An 18,785-nucleotide genomic window follows, 5' to 3' on the forward strand; every position below is an offset into this window, starting at 1 on the left:
CCTCGGCGGGCAGAGGAGGAACGGGAAGAGGGGAGGGGGCGCGCGGGGCATTGTGGGCCGGCGGCGGGATGTCGGGCGGCGCGGCTCGGCGGTACGTGGCGGCCGCGCTGGGCCGGTGCCGGGCCCGGGGGCTGCCGCTGTGGGAGCCGCTGAGGGAACGGCTCCCGGGGCGCGGGGTGACGCCTTTAGGAACGGGGGGAACCGCTGCCGCCGCCGCTGCGGCTGTCGTCTTGCCGCTGTTGCCGCCGCTGCCGCCGCGGAGGCATCTGTCGTCGCGGTGAGGCGCTGAGGGGGGAGGTGGGGGGGGGTGAGGGGGGGGGTGAGGGGTGAGGGGTGAGGGGGGGGGAGAAGGGTGAGGGGGGGGGAGAAGGGTGAGGGGGGGGAGAAGGGTGAGGGGGGTGTGAGGGGGTTTAGGGGGTGCTGAGGGGGGCTGTGAGGGGGGTTTGGTGGGTGCTGAGGGTGTTTAGGGGGTGCTGAGGGGGATTTAAGGGGTGCTGAGGGGGTTGTGGGGATGCTGAGGGGGGTGAGGGAATGTTGAGGGGACTGTGAGGGGGTTTTGGGGGTGCTGAGGAGGGTTTTTGGGGTGCTGGGGGGTTTAGGGGATTTTGAGGGGGCTGTGAGGGGGGTTAGGAGGTGCTGAGGGGGCTGTGAGGGGGTTTGGGGGGGGCTGAGGGGGCTGTGAGGGGTGTAGGGGGCGCTGAGGGGGGCTTAAGGGGTGCTGAGGGGGTTTTGGGAGTGCTGAGGGGGCTGTGAGGAGGTTTGGGGTGTGCTGAGGGGGTTTTTGGGGTGCTGAAGGGAGTTTAGGGGGTGCTGAGGGGTCTGTGAGGGGCTTAGGGATTGCTGGGGGGGTTAAGGGGTGCTGAAAGGGTGCTGAGGGGTTTAGGGGGTGTTAGGAGTGCTGAGGGGGCTGTGAGGGGGTTTTGGGGGTGCTGAGGAGGGGTTTAAGGGGTGCTGAGAGGTCTGTGATGGGTTGACAGGGTGCTGAGGAGGCTGTGAGGAGGGTTTAGGGGGTGTTGAGGGGGCTGTGATGGGTTGAGGGGGCTGTGAGGGGGATTTCAGGGTGCTGAGGGGGTTTAGGGGGCGTTGAGGGGGGTTGGGGAGCGCTGAGAGGGCATTTGGGGGTGCTGAGAGGGCATTTGGGGGGTGCTGAGGTGGGTTTAGAAGGTGCTGAGGGGGCTGTGAGGGGGTTTTTGGGGGTGCTGAGGGGGGTTTGGGACGCTGGGAAAGGTGGGAAAGGAGGTGTCTGTGTGAGGGTGAGGTGGGAAAGGAGGGGTTTTGGGGGGTTTGGGTGGGGGCAAGGTGGGAGAGAGGGGACCTGGGGGGTGAGGTGGGAAAGGTGGGGTGGGAACTGGCAGCGTTTGGGGGGGGTACAAGGTGGGAAAAGGGGAATCTAGGAGGGTCTGGGGAGGGGGGCAAGTGAGAAAGGTGGGATCTGGGGTGTCTGATGAGGTAGGAAAGGAGGATTGGGGGGTGCTGGGGGTGGAGGGCTGGGGAGCAGGGCTCCGGCAGGGGTGCACGATGCCCTGTGGGAGGCTCGGGGCTGGGGCTCAGCTCTGTGTGCGCCCTGCACAGCGCAGTGCTGGGGACAAGCTGCCTCTCTGCTCCTAGGAACCGTCCTGAGGGCAAAGTGCTGGAAACAGTGGGGGTGTTCGAGGCACCGAAGCAGCATGGCAAATACGAGACGGGCCAGGTGAGTGCTCCTGGGGCGCGGCGCTGACCCTCTGGGCTCTTTCCACAGCCCTCGGGTGGCTGCGGGACCTGCAGGGTAGTGGTGGAAGGCCAGAGGTTTCACAGACCAGCGTGCCTCGTCCCTGCTGGGTCTGCAGTTTGTCAGTCATCTGACAACGGAGAGCTGATAAGAATCTGCAACCTGACAGAGCTGCTCGTGCAGAGAGATTTGCTCTGCGGGTTTTATTTAAGCATTTTCTCCCCTTAGCAGCAAAAGAACCAATTGCTGAATCCGAGACACAGCAGCTGAACTTGGCTTTGGTGCGTGTACGACTCGCAGATCTGTTTGTGTTCCTGGGCAGTCCCTTCTGTCCTTCTCGCCCTTCTGCACATGGGATGTTCCAGTGCTTTGTTACTGGTAGAGCCGTTCAGTTTTATGGGACAGAGGGGACGTGGATTTGTTCTCTCGTCCCAAACTGTTCTTGTTCCCTCTCTGTTTTTGCTGTGCTGGTTATACCTGCGTTCCCATCTAGCACATTCAGTCTTGTTCTAAGTGTTTCTCGTTAACTGAGGTAGCTTTTTCCTTAGATATTTTCAGAAAAGGGGCTTTTGGGCTCGTGCTTCCTGTTGTATCTAAGCTGACTGTAGCCAGCTGTGTATTCAAACACAATTATTTGTTCCTTTCAGCTCTTTCTTCACAGCGTGTTTGGCTATCGAGGAATAGTTCTGTTTCCCTGGCAAGCCAGGCTCTATGATCGAGATGTTGCTTCTCCTGTCACAGAAAAGTAAGGATTCTTTCACGTTTATATGCTATTGTGCTGCTACATTTACACTTCCTAGCAAGTTTCCTGCTTCTTGAGGGGCAGCGGTGTGGTTCTGTTTTGTGTGAAGATAAACTGGAAGAGGGGTGCTCAAATAAGAGACAATTCATTGATTTTCTGTTAGAGACTGGATGGAAGTATGAAGGAAGAGCGTGTGCGTGTGAGACAAAGGGAAAAAAATATCCTGTCTTGCTTTATTAAAAATAAAACTTAATTTTGCTTTGCTTAGTTTAACTTGCTCCTGTGTTAAAATTACAGGCTGCTTCCTTTATAGGTTGCCAGTGAGTTGAATTTGTCAGCAGCCTTCCCCCCACTGTCCACTTTCAACCCCCCTAGGCCAAGTTCATCCTTCTCTTGATTGAGTCACAATTCACTTCTCTGCTCTCTTCAATTTGTTTTCCCGACTCGTTTTGGAGGTGTGCCAGTGAGTGTTTGGACTCAGAAGGGGGTGAGGAGTGAGCAGATAGAGAGTAAGAGGGCAGTAGGAATACCTGCCCCAGCCAGGAGGCTGGGCTGAGCAGAGAGAACTTCAGAGTCGTCTGAAAAGGGAGATGTGTTTGGGAAAAACACTGCTGTTTGTCATCTCGGCTCACCTAGTGTTGTACGAGTGGCTGATGTGAGTTTAATTTGGGTGGAATTGAGCAATTACAGCCTCTGAAATGCATTTTAAGAAGTTGTTGGCTATGAACGTGCTTGGTCCTGTTAACAAAGGTCTGCTGCTGTCTTGAAGTGAGCTCCCTCCCGTTCCGAGTCCCAGCTGAAGCAGGGGTTAGTGTGTTTGTGCTCAGTGCTCTGCTTTTCTCTTCAGGAGTGAGAACGCGGCAGGCCATGGTTCCAAAGAGGTCAAGGGCAAAACGCATACCTACTACCAGGTGCTAATAGATGCCCGGGATTGTCCACATATAGTAAGTAACGAATGTCACCTTGCTATTGAAACTCAGATCTTCTCTGATGCGAAGGCTTTTCTATCAGTGGCTGTAGCTCGAAGTGGTTGTGATGGCTACCTTGGGTCTTTGTCCTGGGATCGTTTGGAACTTGTAGGACAGATTTGTTTTTCAAGTCGTAATTTCCCTGAGAAAACTATTCTGGAATGTCATGTGACTGTTTTCTGGATAATGTTTACCCTTTCCAACCTCACTTCCTCGTCCTGTTGGCATTCCTTTTCTGGTGCATGGAAGTAATTATAAACGTGGGTTGCAGCACTGAAAATGCTCTCCACTTGTTTGAGAGAAGAATTAGTCCAGAGAAACTTAAAAGTGGGCATGTTCTGAGATGAATTGGTTACATAAACCAAATGTTATGTGCTGTACAAAGAACGATAGTAAACTGAAGCACAAGTGGACATGCAGCAGTCTGTTCTGAAAGACTTAAACGTCTCTTTTCTCAGTCTCAGAGATCACAGACAGAAGCAGTGACGTTCCTGGCAAATCATGATGACAGCAGAGCCCTCTATGCCATACCAGGTGGGTAAGGGGTGCCTCTAACCTCTGGAGACGTGGGTTTTCATGAGGTGAGCTTGAAAGAGTCTTGAAAGTTTACTCCTACCAGCGAAGCAGCAGAGCACTTAGGGCGTTCCTGTAGTAGCCCTGCCTGTGCTTTAGGGCCCTGCTAGAAAAAACAGAATTACTAAAATGTGTGAGGCCATTTTGGGGAGATATCAGTTGGGCAGACTCTGATCAGACAAAGGCATAACTACACTCAGCTAGTGAGACACAAATCCTGTACGCACACCCTGGTGCATATGAGCTCTTCTGCTTTATTTATTACCAGGACCGCTACCTAGCTCTCTTGTCATGTGCATTTCCTGCCTAAAGTCCTTCTGGGAATCATCCCAGAACTCATCCTATGCAGAAATCTCCCAGGAGAACGCTGCTGAGTTTATTACTGGCCCGTTTCCTCCCTTCTTGCTTGCAATCATGGTATTAACATTGATTTCTGCTACCAAGTCTTTTTATTAACTTCTCACTAGTGGGATCTGTTTCTCTGCTGGGGACTTTGAGCTGCTCTTTGCTAGAAGTTCAACTGCTTCTGGGGTTTCTTTTCTAGGTTTAGACTACGTAAGCCATGAAGATATCCTTCCCTACAGCTCCACCGATCAAGTGCCCATCCAGCACGAGCTCTTTGAGAGGTTTCTCATGTACGACCAAACAAAAGGTAACTTCTGTCCTCTGAGGTAAATCCACAGGGCCAGCCAGATGCTTGGGGTGTCTGTGACAAAAATCAAGAGGCCATTAGCTTGGATACAGTGTGAAAATCGTGGTCTGGTTTGGATTTTGTTACAGTAAAGCCTCCTTTAAGTAATCGTTTGTAACTCTGCAGGCAGTTGCATGGGGATGTGGGGGCACCCTGGCTGCAACATGCTTATGAACTCCAATCTTTCCCTCCCCACAGTTCCACCTTTTGTAGCAAGGGATACGCTGTGTGCGTGGCAGGAGAAGAACCACCCCTGGCTGGAGCTCTCCGATGTGCACCGAGAAACCACAGAGAACATCCGAGTCACGGTCATCCCTTTCTATATGGGCATGCGGGTAGGTGTGTGCTGCATCTGGCTGCGTTAGTGCTGTGAGCTGGTTCACTTACGTGTTTTTCTGAGGGCAGTTCACTCGCTGAAGGTACCTTCTGCTCACTGGAGAAATCACTTTTTAATCCCAGTTGCAATTTTGTTGTCATTACGTCCAGCAGAGGTATGAGTATGAAAATATTTGTCATTAGTGTTTTGGAGACTCCTGCAGATTGGCTTTCTCTTGTTATTTGTAGGACGGGGAATACCCTGGGCTTCTCTGCAGAACACTGTTAGCAAGATATTTAGGAAAACTTGTAAACTGGCTCTTTACTGCCTCAGTTGCAGCTGGGCATGTGCGTAAGGTGGCACCAAGGCCATCTGCCCAGATAACAAGCCCGTTATCCTGCCAGTGGTGAGGTCGGTGGGTGCTGACCCGCTTCCCATCTCTGATGCAGGTTACAGGGTTTGGCTACAGACTGGATTTAGCTGATAACCACACACACTTCATAGTATCTTCACATGGGCCTCCCAAAATAAGGCTCCAATAGACTTCTGAGTAGGAGGGCTGGGAGTTACAGCAGCAGTTTGAGTTCTGCGCACAGCTGCTGTGACGGGCGAATGTTCTGGTGTGGAGCTGCAGCTTCTGTGGAGCCCAACTGATGTTTGTCCTAACTTTGTCGGGGAAAACAGGTGCCTGAAAGCAAGGAAACGGAGGAAACGGGTGGTTCTAGAGCTGTAGAAAGTGCGTAATTAAGATGGAGATCAACCCTCCCTAGTCATGAGATCCCTGCCAACCTCCCAGCTCATGATTACATGTCTCGAGCAGAGCCAGTGCCAGGCAGTAACTGCTGGGCTGCTTCAGGGAGCAGCTGTCCCTGCGCTCATGTGAGTTGTCTGCGTCAGGCTGGCGTGGAGCGAGAGCCCCTGTGCTTGTGCTGTGCTGACAGCTGAAGAGGTTTTGGCGCTGAGCGTTGAAGGGCAGCTGCTAAAGTCTTTTGTTTCTCTTGACAGGAAGCCCAGAATTCCCATGTCTACTGGGTAAGTGCCTTTTGTTTTGCGAAGCAGCTAAAGGGAAGGAGTTTATTTGCTGTGGCATCACTGCCGTGTGATAAGCTCTGAGGGAGAGTAGCCCTTGCCTGGCAACTGTTTCCCAGTATCGGCTGTGGGTTATCAACTGTTTGCAGCTGATGCTCGTTGTTAATAACAATTTCTCTTCCATCCAGTGGCGCTACTGTATTCGCTTGGAGAACCTTGACAGCGAAGTGGTACAGCTCCGAGAACGGCACTGGAGGATATTTAGCTTGTCTGGCACCTTAGAAACAGTCCGAGGCCGCGGTGTTGTGGGAAGGGTAGGTATTGTGCAGCTTCTGGTGGGAAGTGAGCTCTTTGCTGGAGTCCTCTCCCTTGGATTGGTTTGCCAGGAGATTGCTTAGTGGGCAAAAGAAATATGTGGAATAGAAAATAGGCAGTGGGGGAAAAAAAAAACAAACATGTAAGGTTTTTAATTGGTGTTAGTTTGTGTGAATTGAATCCTCACAGTGAGTGTAAAAGAATGCTCATAACTGGTGCCAAATGTCATAATGAAGGTTGTGATTCTCTTTTTCTTCTCGCTGTGTACATCTGTTGATGCCTGTCTGTGGAGGAATCCAAAGATCCGTTGCTGATGTAGAGTGGTCTCTTCTTGTCTCCTCAGGAGCCAGTTTTATCCAAAGAGCAGCCAGCATTTCAGTACAGCAGTCACGTCTCCCTGCAGGCATCCAGTGGTCACATGTGGTAAGAAGCACTTATTACTGCGGTAGTGGTTTAGATGTAGGACCCCACAGCGCTCAGCTGGGATGCAGAGTTTGCAGTCTGGAGTTGTGGCTTCAAGGTGGGTGGAAACGGACTGGCCGGGACGCATTTGGTAATTAAAAGGGGTCTTTGTACGAGCAGCTTCTTGGTAGCACTGATTCTAGCTCATGGTAAGGAAAGCTCTTGAGGCTCTGCACCAAGAGAGGCTCCGGGCAAACTTCTCCTTCTCCTCTGGTCTGTGCTGGGCTGGACTGAAAAGACACGAAGCAATTCTCCATCACCTGCTGCTGCACTCAGTTTCTGCCCTTTTCAGTGCTTGATGCAAGGGACGAGGCTTCACGCTGGTGTTTCCCTAGGCAGCAGAGGTGTGTGCACAAGGATTCCTGCTCTTTGGATGGGACTGCCCTTTTGCTGGGCTTTGGTTTCTGTCCCTGAGTGAAGCTGTGCAGTTCTGTGTCCACAAAGAATTAGCGTGTAGGGTTACCCCAGCCAAGGCCTTCAGTTTAATTTGCACCCAAGTCCCCTCCTGTCTAAGTGCAGGCAGGAAGGGGCTCAGCCCGAGGTGTTTTTCTGCTGTGCTGTGGGGTTAAAGCAATTTCCTCTTGTTTTACATTTCAACTGGGTTAGCACATTCAGTGTTGTCTCTGAAGAAGAAACGTGCAGCCACCTCTCGCCTGCTGTGTGACAGGTCTCTCTGGTCTCAGTAAATCTATTTCAGATGTTAAGCTGCCTTTGAGTTGGGGAAAAATGTGAGAGCAGCTTTTTATCTACCAGACAGAGCCGTGTTTGACACGTTCTGCACTGTGAGCGGCCTGAATGTATGTGCTGGGGAACAGAAATAGACGTAGTGTTTGCATTTTTTTGCCCCCTTTCTCTGCATACGCCCTGAAGGGAAGGAGATAAAGGCTCTGAAGCTCAGAACTCCTCAGCTTGAAGTTGTTTTCTGTTGTGTGCTTTCTGTGACGTGAGACCCGTTACTCTCTGCGGCACAGCGCTCTGCGTTTCAGGGCAGTGGGACTGCTTCCAGGGACATGGCCAATCCCTCGTGCATTCAGGGACAGCCAGACTCGGTTCTTCAGTGCCCTTTTCTGAAATGCAAAGCAGGAGCTGCTGCAAATTGCATCTGTAATGAGATTTGGTGTTATCACAGACGACTGGTGGGGCTTCTGCCAGGGAACACGCATCCGAATTCACTTGTAATCGGTTTGTAAAAATAGCTCTGGTGGTTCTGCCTCCTGTGGGACGGGTGTTAGGTAAACACTGCTGCAGATGCTTGGAGTGCGCTCACCTCCTGGAGGATCCAATCGTGACATCTTTATTCAGGAAAAGTGGATTAGAGATGTGATGTAAACTGCCCGGGAGCCTTCCAATAAATGAGTCATCTTGGCAGAGATGTGCTCGCTGCCGAGCCGACCTTGCAAATGCAGCCCCAGAGCCCCTCTGCAGGATACAGACGAGCTTGTTTCTTACCTCCTAGCTGCTGACGACCGGGCTGAGTGTTCCCTGCCCTCAGCGTGATCTCTGCCCTTATTTTGCAGGGGCACTTTCCGATTTGAGAGGCCTGACGGCTCCCACTTCGATGTCCGAATCCCACCTTTTTCTCTGGAAAGCAACAAAGACGAGAAGACCCCCCCGTCCGGCCTTCACTGGTAGAGCAGCTGGAGCACCCGGACCCACAGAGAACTGTGTGTGTTGTAGCCCTTTGCCTCCCCCTCGTGCCGCAGCCAGGAACACGGAGCTTTTAAACATTTTAAACCATTTTCCTTTTAACCGTTGTCTAACGGGGGAGGCTGTTTGTTTTCTTTTTTTTTTGGAACTTTAGTACTGGCTCTCTCAGGCTGCTTGTAACCATAAGCTGTGTTACCGTTAACCCTTCCCTTCGTGGCACCCGCTGGGGTTGGAGCTGGGGGCCGTCGAGCTGTGCTGCTGCAGAAGAAGATTTCCCCTCAGCGAGCCCGGAACCTCTCCACTGTGTTGTGAATTCTCTGCCATGTGAGGTTTCTCCTAATAAACTGGCCCTTCCAGTTGCAACCAGTCTTCCTTTATAATCCCAGGCCCTGGGCTTTGCCTCCTGGCTCCCTCCTCGCCCAGCTGTAAAGAGGAATTGGCCCAGCCAGAAGGCAGCAGCGAGGATGTGTTTGGGGAGCTCGGCTTCCCTCGCGAGGCGCAGCCTTCCTGCAATGCAGCTGCTGTCTGGGATCGAGCCAGCGTGTGGCAGAGCAGCGTGTAAGCCGTGCTTCCCCTTGCTCAGCTTGCCTGGGCTCTGCGCTAGAGCAATGCAAAGCTCGTTTTGGGCACAGAGGGGGAGAGGTGTGTTGTGAGCAGCCTGCCGGGTGCCTTCGTGTGCAGCTGCGGTAGTGCAGGGGAGCTAAGGGCGTGTGGGCAAGCAGCCCCCTGCCCCAGGAGGGCTTGCTGAGCTCTAGGAATACAAAACATGGCTCTGTTTTCTTGGGAGTTTGTGCTTTGCCAGGAATTGATTGTTTTAACCTGAAGTAGCCGCCCGCAGTGAGGTAGCGCCTGGCTTCTGCTCTTGCTCACTCAGCTCAGCGGGGTGTGATTTTGGGTCCTGTATGCCACGGGCCCTGCACAGGTCAGTTAAATGCCCGTAAGCTTACCGTGCGTGGATCTGTGGGGGTTTTACTTCTACGTGTGTAGGGCCACCGTGCAAATCAAGGGCTGGGAGCCTCCACGGCTGCTGCTGCCTGTCTCAGGTGGGGGCTCTGCAGGGGGCAGAGGCTTTTTGGTGGCTTTGTGATGGGAAGCCTAGGCAGAAAGAGTCTCAAACTGCTCCTTTCTCTAGACTTGCTTAAATAGTGAGGGATAAATCACTTACGGGACTGTTTTTCCTGATTTTCTTGAGTCCTGCCCTCTTTGCTTTTGGCTCTGGAGGCAGCGTGGGGCTGTCACAGCTGGTGGGCAAGGATGGGGAGAGCCCGGATGCTGTCCTGCAGCCAGCAGCCACCTGTATAAGGAGAATTAATTACTACTGCTTAAATAATGCTTGTTTTTCACCTGCCTTTTCCATTCTGTGACTTTTTTTCCCTGTCAGGCAGGGCGTTGCTCTGCCCTACAGCCACCCTGCCTGCCCCTGGGGGTGCCGACCTCATCCTCCTGGGCAATCGCACCGCTGCTGTCAATGCTTAACCCTATTCTTCGGGAAACCCTGACCCTATTTCTCGGGAAACACTATTTGTCAGGAATCGAGTGATTAGAATGGATTGTCAGGCATTTATTAATGAAAATCCCTTGTCAAGAATCGCTTGAAAAAAACAAAAAGGCGGCGGGGCACGGGGATCTGTACGGACACCACCAATAAACTGCTGAAGGAGCGCTTCGCTCTCCTGCTTCTTATTTATTTCCCCGCGGGGCCGCCCCCTCTTCTCCACCGTCCCTCGGCGCCGCCATCTTGTTCCCTCCTCCTCCTCATCCCCCCCATGTGACGTCACGGCCGCCGGCGGCGGAAGTGACGTTGGGCGGGGCGGCGGAAGTGGCGGGCGGTGAGGCGGCAGCATGGCGGGCGCGCACCGGGCCGGGCCGCTGAAGCAGCAGAACAAGGCCCACAAGGGCGGCAAGCGGCGGGGGGCCGCGGGTGAGCGGGGAGAGCTCCGGGAGTGCCCCGGGAGGGTCCCGAGTTGCTTCAGACGCTTTCTGACCGGTTTTTGTTCTTCCCCCCGCCTCCCCTCAGGCAGAGTCCCCGTGAAGGTGCAGAGCCGCCGGCAGCGCCGCGAGCTGGGCAGGGCGGACCGGAGGCACCAGGCCCTGCAGCTCCGCCGGCAGCGCAAGGAGGCGGTGAGGGGCTCGGGGGGGGGGGGGTTGGGGGGGGCTGGGGGAGGTTCAGAGCCGTGGTGCTGCGCATGGATGGGGTTTGGCAGCGGGAAGTTTCCCGAATCTTGCGTGTTTGTGCAGGGTTTGGGGAGTTTTCTGGTGTAAAAGCTCACAGGTAGCTGGTGATAGGGCTGTGGGGAACGGCCTCGAGTTTGGTGTTTGGGCTGGAGTAGAGGAGGTTCGGGGAGGCCTCATTGCTCTGTGCAACCCCCTGAAGGGAAGGGGTGGGGAGCTGGGGTCGGCCTCTCCTCACAGATAACTAGTGATCAGAGCAGAGGGAATGGCCTCAAGCTGTGCCAGGGGAGGTTTGGGTTGGAAATGAGGAGACATTTCTGCTTAGAGAGAGTAGTCAGGCACTGGGATGGGTTGCCCAGGGAGTTGGTTGCATCACCGTCCCTGGGGGCGTTCAAGGAATGGTTCGGTGTGGTGCTTGGGGACATGGTTTAGTGGGTGGCAGTGGTGGTAGGGGGGTGGTTGGACCAGATGATCCTGAATGGCTTTGCCAACCTTAATAATTCTGTGGTTCTACTGCTGCTTGGGATCTATGGAGCTACTGAGGCGTTGCAGGGCTGAGCAAAGCTTCCTGGTGCTGGGGTTCACACTCTTGGGGTTCTGCCCACAGGTGCTGGCGGAGAAGCGGAATTTGGGCAGCAGGGATGGGCCCCCACACCTGGTGGTTGTGGTGCCGCTGCACGGCAGGGCTGCAGCACACGACGCCCTCCGCCTGCTGCAGAGCCAGGACTCGGCCGTGCTCCGCATGGACGAGGGGAAGGCTGGGGGCTTCGCCCTCCTCTGCCCCCAGCTCAAGCAGCGCTGGCGGTTTGTGACAGCACAGACAGGTGAGGAAACGCTGCTGGTCTGGGAAGTTTTGGCTCCAAACTCGTGGCAGCCCCACTAACGGAGGTGTTTTGTGCGCAGGGGATCTGCACGCTGCCTTAGACCTAGCCAAAGTCGCTGATTCCCTCCTGTTCATCTTGGATCCTGTGGAAGGCTGGGACAGCGCAGGGGAGTACTGCCTCTCCTGCCTCTTCGCACAGGGGCTCCCCAGCTATGGTAAGGAAGACACATCAGGGGCTTCTTGTGGGCTACAGATCCAAGGGGGTGCTCGATGGGGGCTTAGTGTTGTAATAAACAAAAATTTCATACATTAATAGGTGACCGCAGGTCTTCAGCATCTCTGTTTCTGCATATAGGTCAGGTAAACACCACTGTTGTGCTGCCTCATTGCGTTATCATCCTGGTAGGGCAGTGCTAGAGAGAAAAAGGAGTCCTTGGTGTCTGTAGGTGCCTGGTGGTTGTTCAGGCACGCAGAGCAAAAGGATTCAGATGCATCCTTGCTAAGTTCAGTGCCTCAGTCCCTATCTCCATGGTCTCTTTTAAAATTTTATATCCGAAGACAAGTTTTATGTTCTGTTTTCTCTTTTCAAGGGGTGAGACTGCTTCTGTAGCTTGTAGTGTCCATCTTGTTTGGTTGTTTGGGTTTCAGATCACCAAGCATTAACACAGCCTTGGGTAAAGGGGCGTGAAAACCTAACGGTGACCTCTGCCCTGTGCCGTAGCTCTTGCAGTGCCGGGGGGCACTGACTTGCCGCCGAAGAAGCGGATCGACGCCAAGAAGAAACTTTCCAAAATCATCGAGAAGCGCTTTCCAGAGGCCAAGCTCTTCTCCCTGAACACGGAGCAGGAATCCTCGCTGCTGCTCAGGCACCTCGCCACGCAGAAGCAGCGGCACCTCGCCTTTCGGGACAGGCGGGCTCACCTCCTTGCCTACGCTGCCGAATTCCTGCCCAGCCCAGAGAGCGACCGGGTCGGGACCTTGAAGGTGTCCGGCTTTGTCCGGGGACAGCCCCTGGACGTGAACAGCCTGGTGCACATTGTGGGGCACGGGGACTTCCAGATGAGCCAGGTGGACGCGCCCCCCGACCCCCTCTCTTTGAACCCCCGGGTGGTGAAGGGACGGAAGAAGACGCAGGACATGGATGTGCAGGTGAGTGGGAGCTCGGGGCTTTGATTGGCCCCTTAAAACACGACGTTTTGAAACTTTCCTCCAGAAAAAGACAATTTGGGGTGTGTGGTCGAGGGTGGGGGGAACAGGGAGCTGTGTGAAGAGAGGATAGGTGCAGTTCTGCACACAGCATGTGATTACTGTTAGGTTACAACATAACCAAGGGAGTTTCTGCTGTTACTTGTTAGGGCAGGGATATTTTTTGGCAGGGAGGGTTGTGGGAGGAGTTAGGCCTTTGTTTCAGACCGAGGGCTGGCTTCAGTTGCACCTCTTCCCAACTGGGGACTCTGCTTTTGCCCTTCAGGAGGACTGTGTGAACGGCACTGAAGAGATGGAGGAGGATGTAAAGCTCCTGATGAAGGCAGACGCGAGCAAGCAGGAGTCCTTGCAGTCAGAAGTGGTTCCTGACCCCATGGAAGGGGAGCAGACGTGGCCAACTGAAGAAGAACTGCAGGAAGCAGAGGGTGAGTAGCAGCAGGATTTCCCTGCTTTTCCCTTGTCTCTGTTTAAGGGGTTGTTAGAATCAGTGGGATGGCTGTGGAGGAGCCAGGGTTACATCATCCCTGCCTTGTCGAGGCTCTGACAGATCCTGTGCAAGGAAATGGTGGCTCGGGAGGTGGTCGTGGCTGTTGTGATGTGAGGCAGGGGGGGAATTCTTCCTGTGCTGACCGCTGCTGGGAATCCCACAGCTTCTCAGCGGGCAGACAGGGTGGTGAAGGTCCCCAGGGGCACGTCCAAGTACCAGGCTGCCTGGATCGTGGAGGACAAAGAGGGCAGCGATGAAGATGGTGACGTGGATGATGACATGGATGATGATATGATGGAAGAGGCAGCTTCCCAGGTACTTCTCTGAGCTGATCTGGGTGCTGTAGGATATCCTAGCACGGTCCTGTCCTTCCAGCTTTCTCCAGGAAAGGGCCCAGCACTGAGCTAGGACTTGCCTGGCTTTCCATCCTTAAACCTCTCACACGTATCCTGTTGCTTCTTTGGGCCGTTTGCTACCAAAATGAGGGACTGTGTTGTAGCCATGGCTCACGCTGCCCAAATATAGAGTTTTTGGGGCTGTGCAGACACCAGCAGAGTTTGTGCGCTCACGGGCTCTGCACTGTCCTGTGTCAGGAGGGGGAGAGCAGCGCGGAGGACGAGGAACACTCAGAGGAGGAGTGCGAGACCATGACCGTGTCCGAGTGCGTGCGGGACGACCAGTACGATGAGAAGGTGGAGGAAGATGAGCAGATGCTGGAGAAATTCAAACAGGAGAGAATGGACGAGATGTTCCCGGATGAGGTGGACACGCCGCGTGATGTGCCCGCCAGAGTGCGGTGAGGGGCTGGAAGGAGCTTGGTTGTGAGGGTGGGGCAGGAAGCCTGTGATGTCTCAGCCACAATGTCTGAACCTGGCTGAAGGATCTTGTGAAGATGAACATTTAGGCTCTGAGGCTTCCAGGGGAAATGCTACTGGGGCAGCGTGCAGCTCCCTGAGGCAGAGAGAGCCTGGCCTGAGCTGGGAGAGGGAGCATGGCAGAGCCCTGACACGAGGGCAGGTTACAGCGTGCATCTCAGCAGCTGCTTGGGTTGGTGAAGCCTCTTGGCTTCTCTTTTCAGCAAGCACTGAGTGCATGAGGAGCTCAGGGATTTCTCATCTTCTGCAGCGATGTGACTGCCTTCTGTGTGGGTGGTTTCCTGACTCAGCTGCTGTGCTTACCTCTCCCTGCTCTAAGATCTTTTCTGTGAAAACTATCGTTTGCTTTGCTCCCTTTGCCCTTTCTGGAAGTGTGACTCCCTGTGGATTTGTTGAAGCATTTTCTTTCCTGTTGTCTGTCCCTTAGGTTCCAAAAGTACAGAGGGCTCAAGAGCTTCAGGACTTCTCCGTGGGACCCCAAAGAAAACCTCCCACGGGACTACGCGAGGATTTTCCAGTTCCAGGACTTCTTCCGCACCAGGAAGCACCTCTTCCGGCAGATAGAGAAAGAGGAGGCCGAAGGAGCTTTGGTAACTCCCTTTCCTCTCACTTTTTCATCTCTTCCCCGCCACGTTCCCTTGCCCCTAGTGGGAGAGCTGTGGCAGGGAGGTGGCCGTGTAGATGGTTCAGCCAGGCGACTCTTAGCCTGGTGCCACAAGTACAGCTGGTGCTGCTCTCCTGGCTTCCCTCCCTAACCCCGTGGTTCTCCAGACCCCGTTTCTATTGAAAGAAGTGCTCACAACTCATCCTCTCTCGGCAGGTTGGCTGGTATGTCACACTTCACATCTCCAACGTCCCTGTCGGCGTGATGGAGAGCTTCAGAGAAGGGAAGCCGCTCGTCCTCTTCGCCCTGCTTCCTCACGAGCAAAAGGTGACCAAATACAGCTGATTCTGGGAACCCTTTGCCAAGGGAATTTGTCACTGCTGCAGTTTTTGTTGCCGTCTGCTCTGGCTTTTATTTGCCCACGCTGCTCCCAGCCTCTCACGCTGCTGCCTCTCCTGCAGATGTCTGTGCTGAATTTCTTGGTGCGGCGCCATCCGACCAGCAGCGAGCCGGTGAAAGCCAAGGAGGAGCTCATCTTCCACTGCGGCTTCAGGCGCTTCCGAGCATCCCCCCTGTTCTCCCAGCACACCTCAGGTTTGTGAGGGGCCGCTGGGGGGGGAGAGAGAGCGGCTGGGCTGGGGTTCCCAGGGCAGGAAGCCCGTGATGTCTTAGCCACGATGTCTGAACCTGGCTGAAGGAACTTCTGACGACTCACACCTAGGCGCTGAGGCTTCCAGGGGGACACTTCCAGTGGGGGGGGAGTTGCAGTGTGATTTTCTGGTCCTGGCAAGCTGGTGGCAGGCTGTGCGCAGCCAGCTGGGAGCTCAGAGCATCCCTTTCATTCCAATGCTCTGCACCAGCAGAGAAGCACTGCACGTGGCCTGTTTTTTGCTGCCAGGGAAGAGCTTGACGGGGTTTCCCAGCGCTCTGAGGACTGCCGTTGGGCTCAGTTTGATTATTGTTGTTCTGTCCTAGCTGATAAGCACAAGCTGGAGCGTTTCCTGCGTCCGGATGCTGCCCTGGTGGTGACTGTGTATGCTCCCATCACTTTCCCTCCTGCCTCAGTGCTGCTTTTTAAACAGAGGAGTAACGGTGAGTTGGACACAAATGTTAGCAGGCTTTGTGTACCCTACTTCTGAATGCACATGCAGAAAGCATGGCTTGGAAAAGACTTGGCCTTTGTGCTGTTTGAGCAGATTAACATGGAAGGAGCTGAGTTATCACAGCCCCTTTGTTCCTGCTTTGGGGTTGCTCTGGGCCTGGAACAATTTGGGGAAGGGTTTGTGGAGGTGAGGGAGGTGATGGAGGCATGGCTGGTAACGACTGCGCCCTGCAGGAATGCAAGACCTCATCGCCACGGGGTCCCTGCTGGCCGTGGACCCCGACAGGATCATCATCAAGCGGCTGGTGCTCAGCGGCCACCCTTTCAAGATCTTCACCAAGACGGCGGTGGTGCGCTACATGTTCTTTAACAGAGGTACGGCGCGGCTCTGGGCTGCGGGAGCAGAACTCGGAGCTGCTGTGGTTGGGTAACAAAGCCCCTTCCTCACCTCCTTCCCTGCTTTGATCTCCAGAGGACGTGATGTGGTTTAAGCCGGTGGAGCTGAGGACAAAATGGGGTCGTCGGGGACACATCAAGGAGCCGTTAGGTAGGTCGGGTTCTGCGTTTCCTCTCTCACGATGGGCAGCAGAGATCTAACGGCCTCCTCTCGCTGCCTAGGTACCCACGGACACATGAAGTGCCACTTCGACGGCCAGCTGAAGTCGCAGGACACCGTGCTGCTCAACCTCTACAAGCGGGTTTTCCCCAAATGGACTTACGATCCCTACGTCCCGGAGCCCGTGCCCTGGGCGAGGAGCGAGAGCGCGCTGCCCCTGCAGGAGGTGGAAATGGAATGAGCCTGCAGGCAGCGTGGCCAATGCAGACGGTGCCTTAGCCTCTCCCACGTGTCCTCGGCCTGTGTGCGTGGGGACAGCGCTGATGTCCTGGCCCTGTTGGTGCCGGGCTCGGTGCTGGGGCAGCTGTCTCAACAGCTGGTGCTCAGGTAGCAGCTGCAGCTATTTATTTTAATGAACGCTGTTTTTAAAAAATCTCTGAAGTCCCTGTGTCTTGGTGGGGGCTGGCTCTGGAGGCTGTGAACCCTCGGGGGCTCCTACCTGTCCTTGCCCTGCCCCGGCAGTGGTCACCCATTCACGGGGTGACCCTCACGGGGATTTCGCTTTGTCCAAGGAGTTTGCGGGAAGTTGTTGAGGACATGGGGAAAGGTGAAGTAGCGGCTGCGTCGAGGCAAAGTGCAGCCCACTCGAGGCCAGAGCTGCAGGGCTGGGCTGGGAGAGAACAAGCAGTGCTTCGCTTCCCAGTCCCCAGGAGTGACCCTTAGCTTTGTAACGAAGCGATTTGGGGCTGCAGAGACCACCACCCGCTTCCTTATCCCTTCAGAGAAGCTGTCGGCCCTTTGGGGCTGTCCATCTGTTCTCAGGAGTGTATAAACCCCTCTGCACAACCTCAGAGTGGGGAGCTTGCTGCTAGAGCCCCCGCTCTGTTCCCATTTCCCTTCCCAGGAGAGCTCAGGTCCATGTTTCCCCCACACAGCACAAAACAAACGCTCTCCACGCCCCATGGGACTGCCTGGAACTGCTCTGAGAGCAGTTGGCTCAGCAGCTTCATCGTTTCAAACCCCAGCCTCATGGCTGGAGAGCAGCAGCTGGCCTCCAGCACCCAGAACGTGCTGCTCCGGGGCTGTGGAGGGCACTGGGCGTGCTTCTGCCTCCGCAGCACATCGGAGAGGGGGAGCAGAGCTTCCGCCAGCCCTTTCCAGCTGGAAGTTGGGGCTGTTTGCTCAGCTGCTGCTGGCGGCAGGGTTTGTACTGCCCTGGGACAGCGTGGGGGGGAGGACAGAGGGGCAGGGCATGGCTGGAGGCAGCTCCCTGCTGGGAGAGGGGAGCCAGGGAGTGCTCACCTCCATTTCTTCCTCCAAAATGAACAGGACATCATCAGTCATCGTCATCATCCTCTCCTCCAGCACCTTTTAGGGCAGCGGGGCCTCCTGCCTCCTGCCCTACAGGAGCAGCTCTGCCTTGAAGGCAGGAGCAGGGATCCACCCCCAGCTCTCCAACCTGCTTACCCTGCCTTATTTATCACCAGGCTGTTCGCAGTGTGCAGGAACCCTTGTGAAGGGGGAAACCAAATTCATGCTGCAGAAAGCCCTGAGCAGGGGGGAGCCCCACTGTGTCTGTGGGAGATCCCATATGGCTTCAGGAGCGAGCCTCAGAACCCTGCAAGACCATAGGACCACCACAACCCCAAATAGGGCCACTAAAACCCCGAACAGGCCTCCCAGAACCCCCAATAGGGCGACTAGGACCTCCAATAGGGCCCCCAGCCCCCCTAATAGACCCATAGGGGCTCCGTTCCGCGTTCTCTGCTACCCTTTTTGTCCCCTCCCGGCTGCCGTCCCTCCCCCCCCTCCCGCCCCGTCTCCGCGGCGGGCCGGGCGCGAGGGAAGATGGCGGAGGGCCTGGAGCGGGTCCGCGTCTCGGCCGCCGAGCTGCGGGACATGGTGGCCGCCCAGGCCCGCGCCGCCGCCGCCGGGAGGGCAGGTGAGGGGCCGGGGGAAGGCTTCAAGGAGCGAGATTCGAGGTTTTGGGGCGAGGGATCCGAGATGGTCGCGTCCCAAAGGCGCCGGGGGTGGGCGGGGAGCGGGGGCCGCGTCCTCGCCGCCGGTCGCTGTGGTGAGAGAACGCGGGGGGCGGGGGCGCGGCCCGGAGGCTGCTTGGGCCCCTGTCCCTCTGTCCGTCCGTCTCTCTGTCCCCGTGTCCGTCTGTCCGGCCCCGTAGCTGCCCGGTAAGAGGCAGCCGGGGGTGAGCGGGGTGCCCGAAGGCAGGGAGCTGCCCCCGGAGGCGGCTGGGGGCTGGGGGCTGTCAGCCCCAGGGCTGGGAGCTCTCTCCCGGTTCCTCGCATCGCGGCCGGCCGCTGGGTTGGGTTGGCTTCGCTCTCGGCACGCTGCTTCGTTGGGGTGAAGCTCGTTGTGGGGTGTGTGGGGCTGTGCAGCTGCGCCCGGCCTTGTTTTCTGATTCCCTGTGAGCCCCCCCCGAAAACTTCAGGTGTGGTCTCTGGGATCAGCCACCAGCACCAGGCTCGCTGCTTTCGCTTCATGTTTACGTATT

General features: G+C 55.7%; 3 protein-coding genes and 2 non-coding genes across 8 annotated transcripts in view; all 5 read left to right on the plus strand.

Moving 5' to 3' along the window:
- The first annotated feature begins 34 nt into the window (after positions 1-34).
- POLDIP2 (DNA polymerase delta interacting protein 2) lies at positions 35-8,814 on the plus strand. 2 transcript variants are annotated; one of them, XM_068656331.1, is made up of 11 exons: positions 36-277; positions 1,609-1,690; positions 2,356-2,453; positions 3,298-3,394; positions 3,877-3,952; positions 4,536-4,643; positions 4,881-5,017; positions 6,004-6,030; positions 6,216-6,341; positions 6,686-6,765; positions 8,322-8,814. In XM_068656331.1, exons 1-11 carry the CDS (start codon positions 69-71, stop codon positions 8,434-8,436), a joined length of 1,155 nt encoding a protein of 384 aa, XP_068512432.1. In that variant the 5' UTR covers positions 36-68; the 3' UTR covers positions 8,437-8,814. The 2 variants fall into 2 exon arrangements, with proteins under 2 accessions (XP_068512433.1, XP_068512432.1); XM_068656332.1 differs by lacking the exons at positions 6,686-6,765; positions 8,322-8,814 and adding an exon at positions 6,436-6,503 and having other exon boundaries at positions 35-277; positions 6,216-6,369.
- Positions 8,815-10,214: 1,400 nt separating this feature from the next.
- On the plus strand, positions 10,215-16,719 carry TSR1 (TSR1 ribosome maturation factor). The gene is made up of 15 exons (XM_068656319.1): positions 10,215-10,372; positions 10,469-10,572; positions 11,231-11,447; positions 11,527-11,661; positions 12,168-12,595; positions 12,918-13,077; positions 13,303-13,454; positions 13,733-13,935; positions 14,442-14,604; positions 14,835-14,945; positions 15,080-15,212; positions 15,594-15,710; positions 15,955-16,095; positions 16,193-16,267; positions 16,339-16,719. The coding sequence occupies exons 1-15, from the start codon at positions 10,294-10,296 to the stop codon at positions 16,515-16,517; spliced, it is 2,397 nt and encodes a 798-aa protein (XP_068512420.1). The 5' UTR covers positions 10,215-10,293; the 3' UTR covers positions 16,518-16,719.
- On the plus strand, positions 13,972-14,063 carry LOC137842434 (small nucleolar RNA SNORD91 family). Its single transcript, XR_011089064.1, has one exon. It is a non-coding gene; the product is annotated as a small nucleolar RNA SNORD91 family (small nucleolar RNA).
- LOC137842435 (small nucleolar RNA SNORD91 family) lies at positions 15,268-15,359 on the plus strand. Its single transcript, XR_011089065.1, has one exon. It is a non-coding gene; the product is annotated as a small nucleolar RNA SNORD91 family (small nucleolar RNA).
- A 1,343-nt stretch (positions 16,720-18,062) lies between the features above and the next one.
- The window catches only part of SMG6 (SMG6 nonsense mediated mRNA decay factor), a 103,140-nt gene continuing 102,417 nt past the window's right edge, over positions 18,063-18,785 (plus strand). For all 3 annotated transcript variants that reach the window (XM_068656168.1, XM_068656169.1, XM_068656170.1), the window contains exon 1: positions 18,063-18,218. In XM_068656168.1, the coding sequence (XP_068512269.1) occupies positions 18,125-18,218 (94 nt within the window). In that variant the 5' untranslated portion in view covers positions 18,063-18,124. The remainder of the gene's footprint in view (positions 18,219-18,785) is intronic.

Source organism: Anas acuta, chromosome 19, assembly GCF_963932015.1.
Source record: "Anas acuta chromosome 19, bAnaAcu1.1, whole genome shotgun sequence".
NCBI classification, from domain to species: Eukaryota; Metazoa; Chordata; class Aves; order Anseriformes; family Anatidae; genus Anas; species Anas acuta.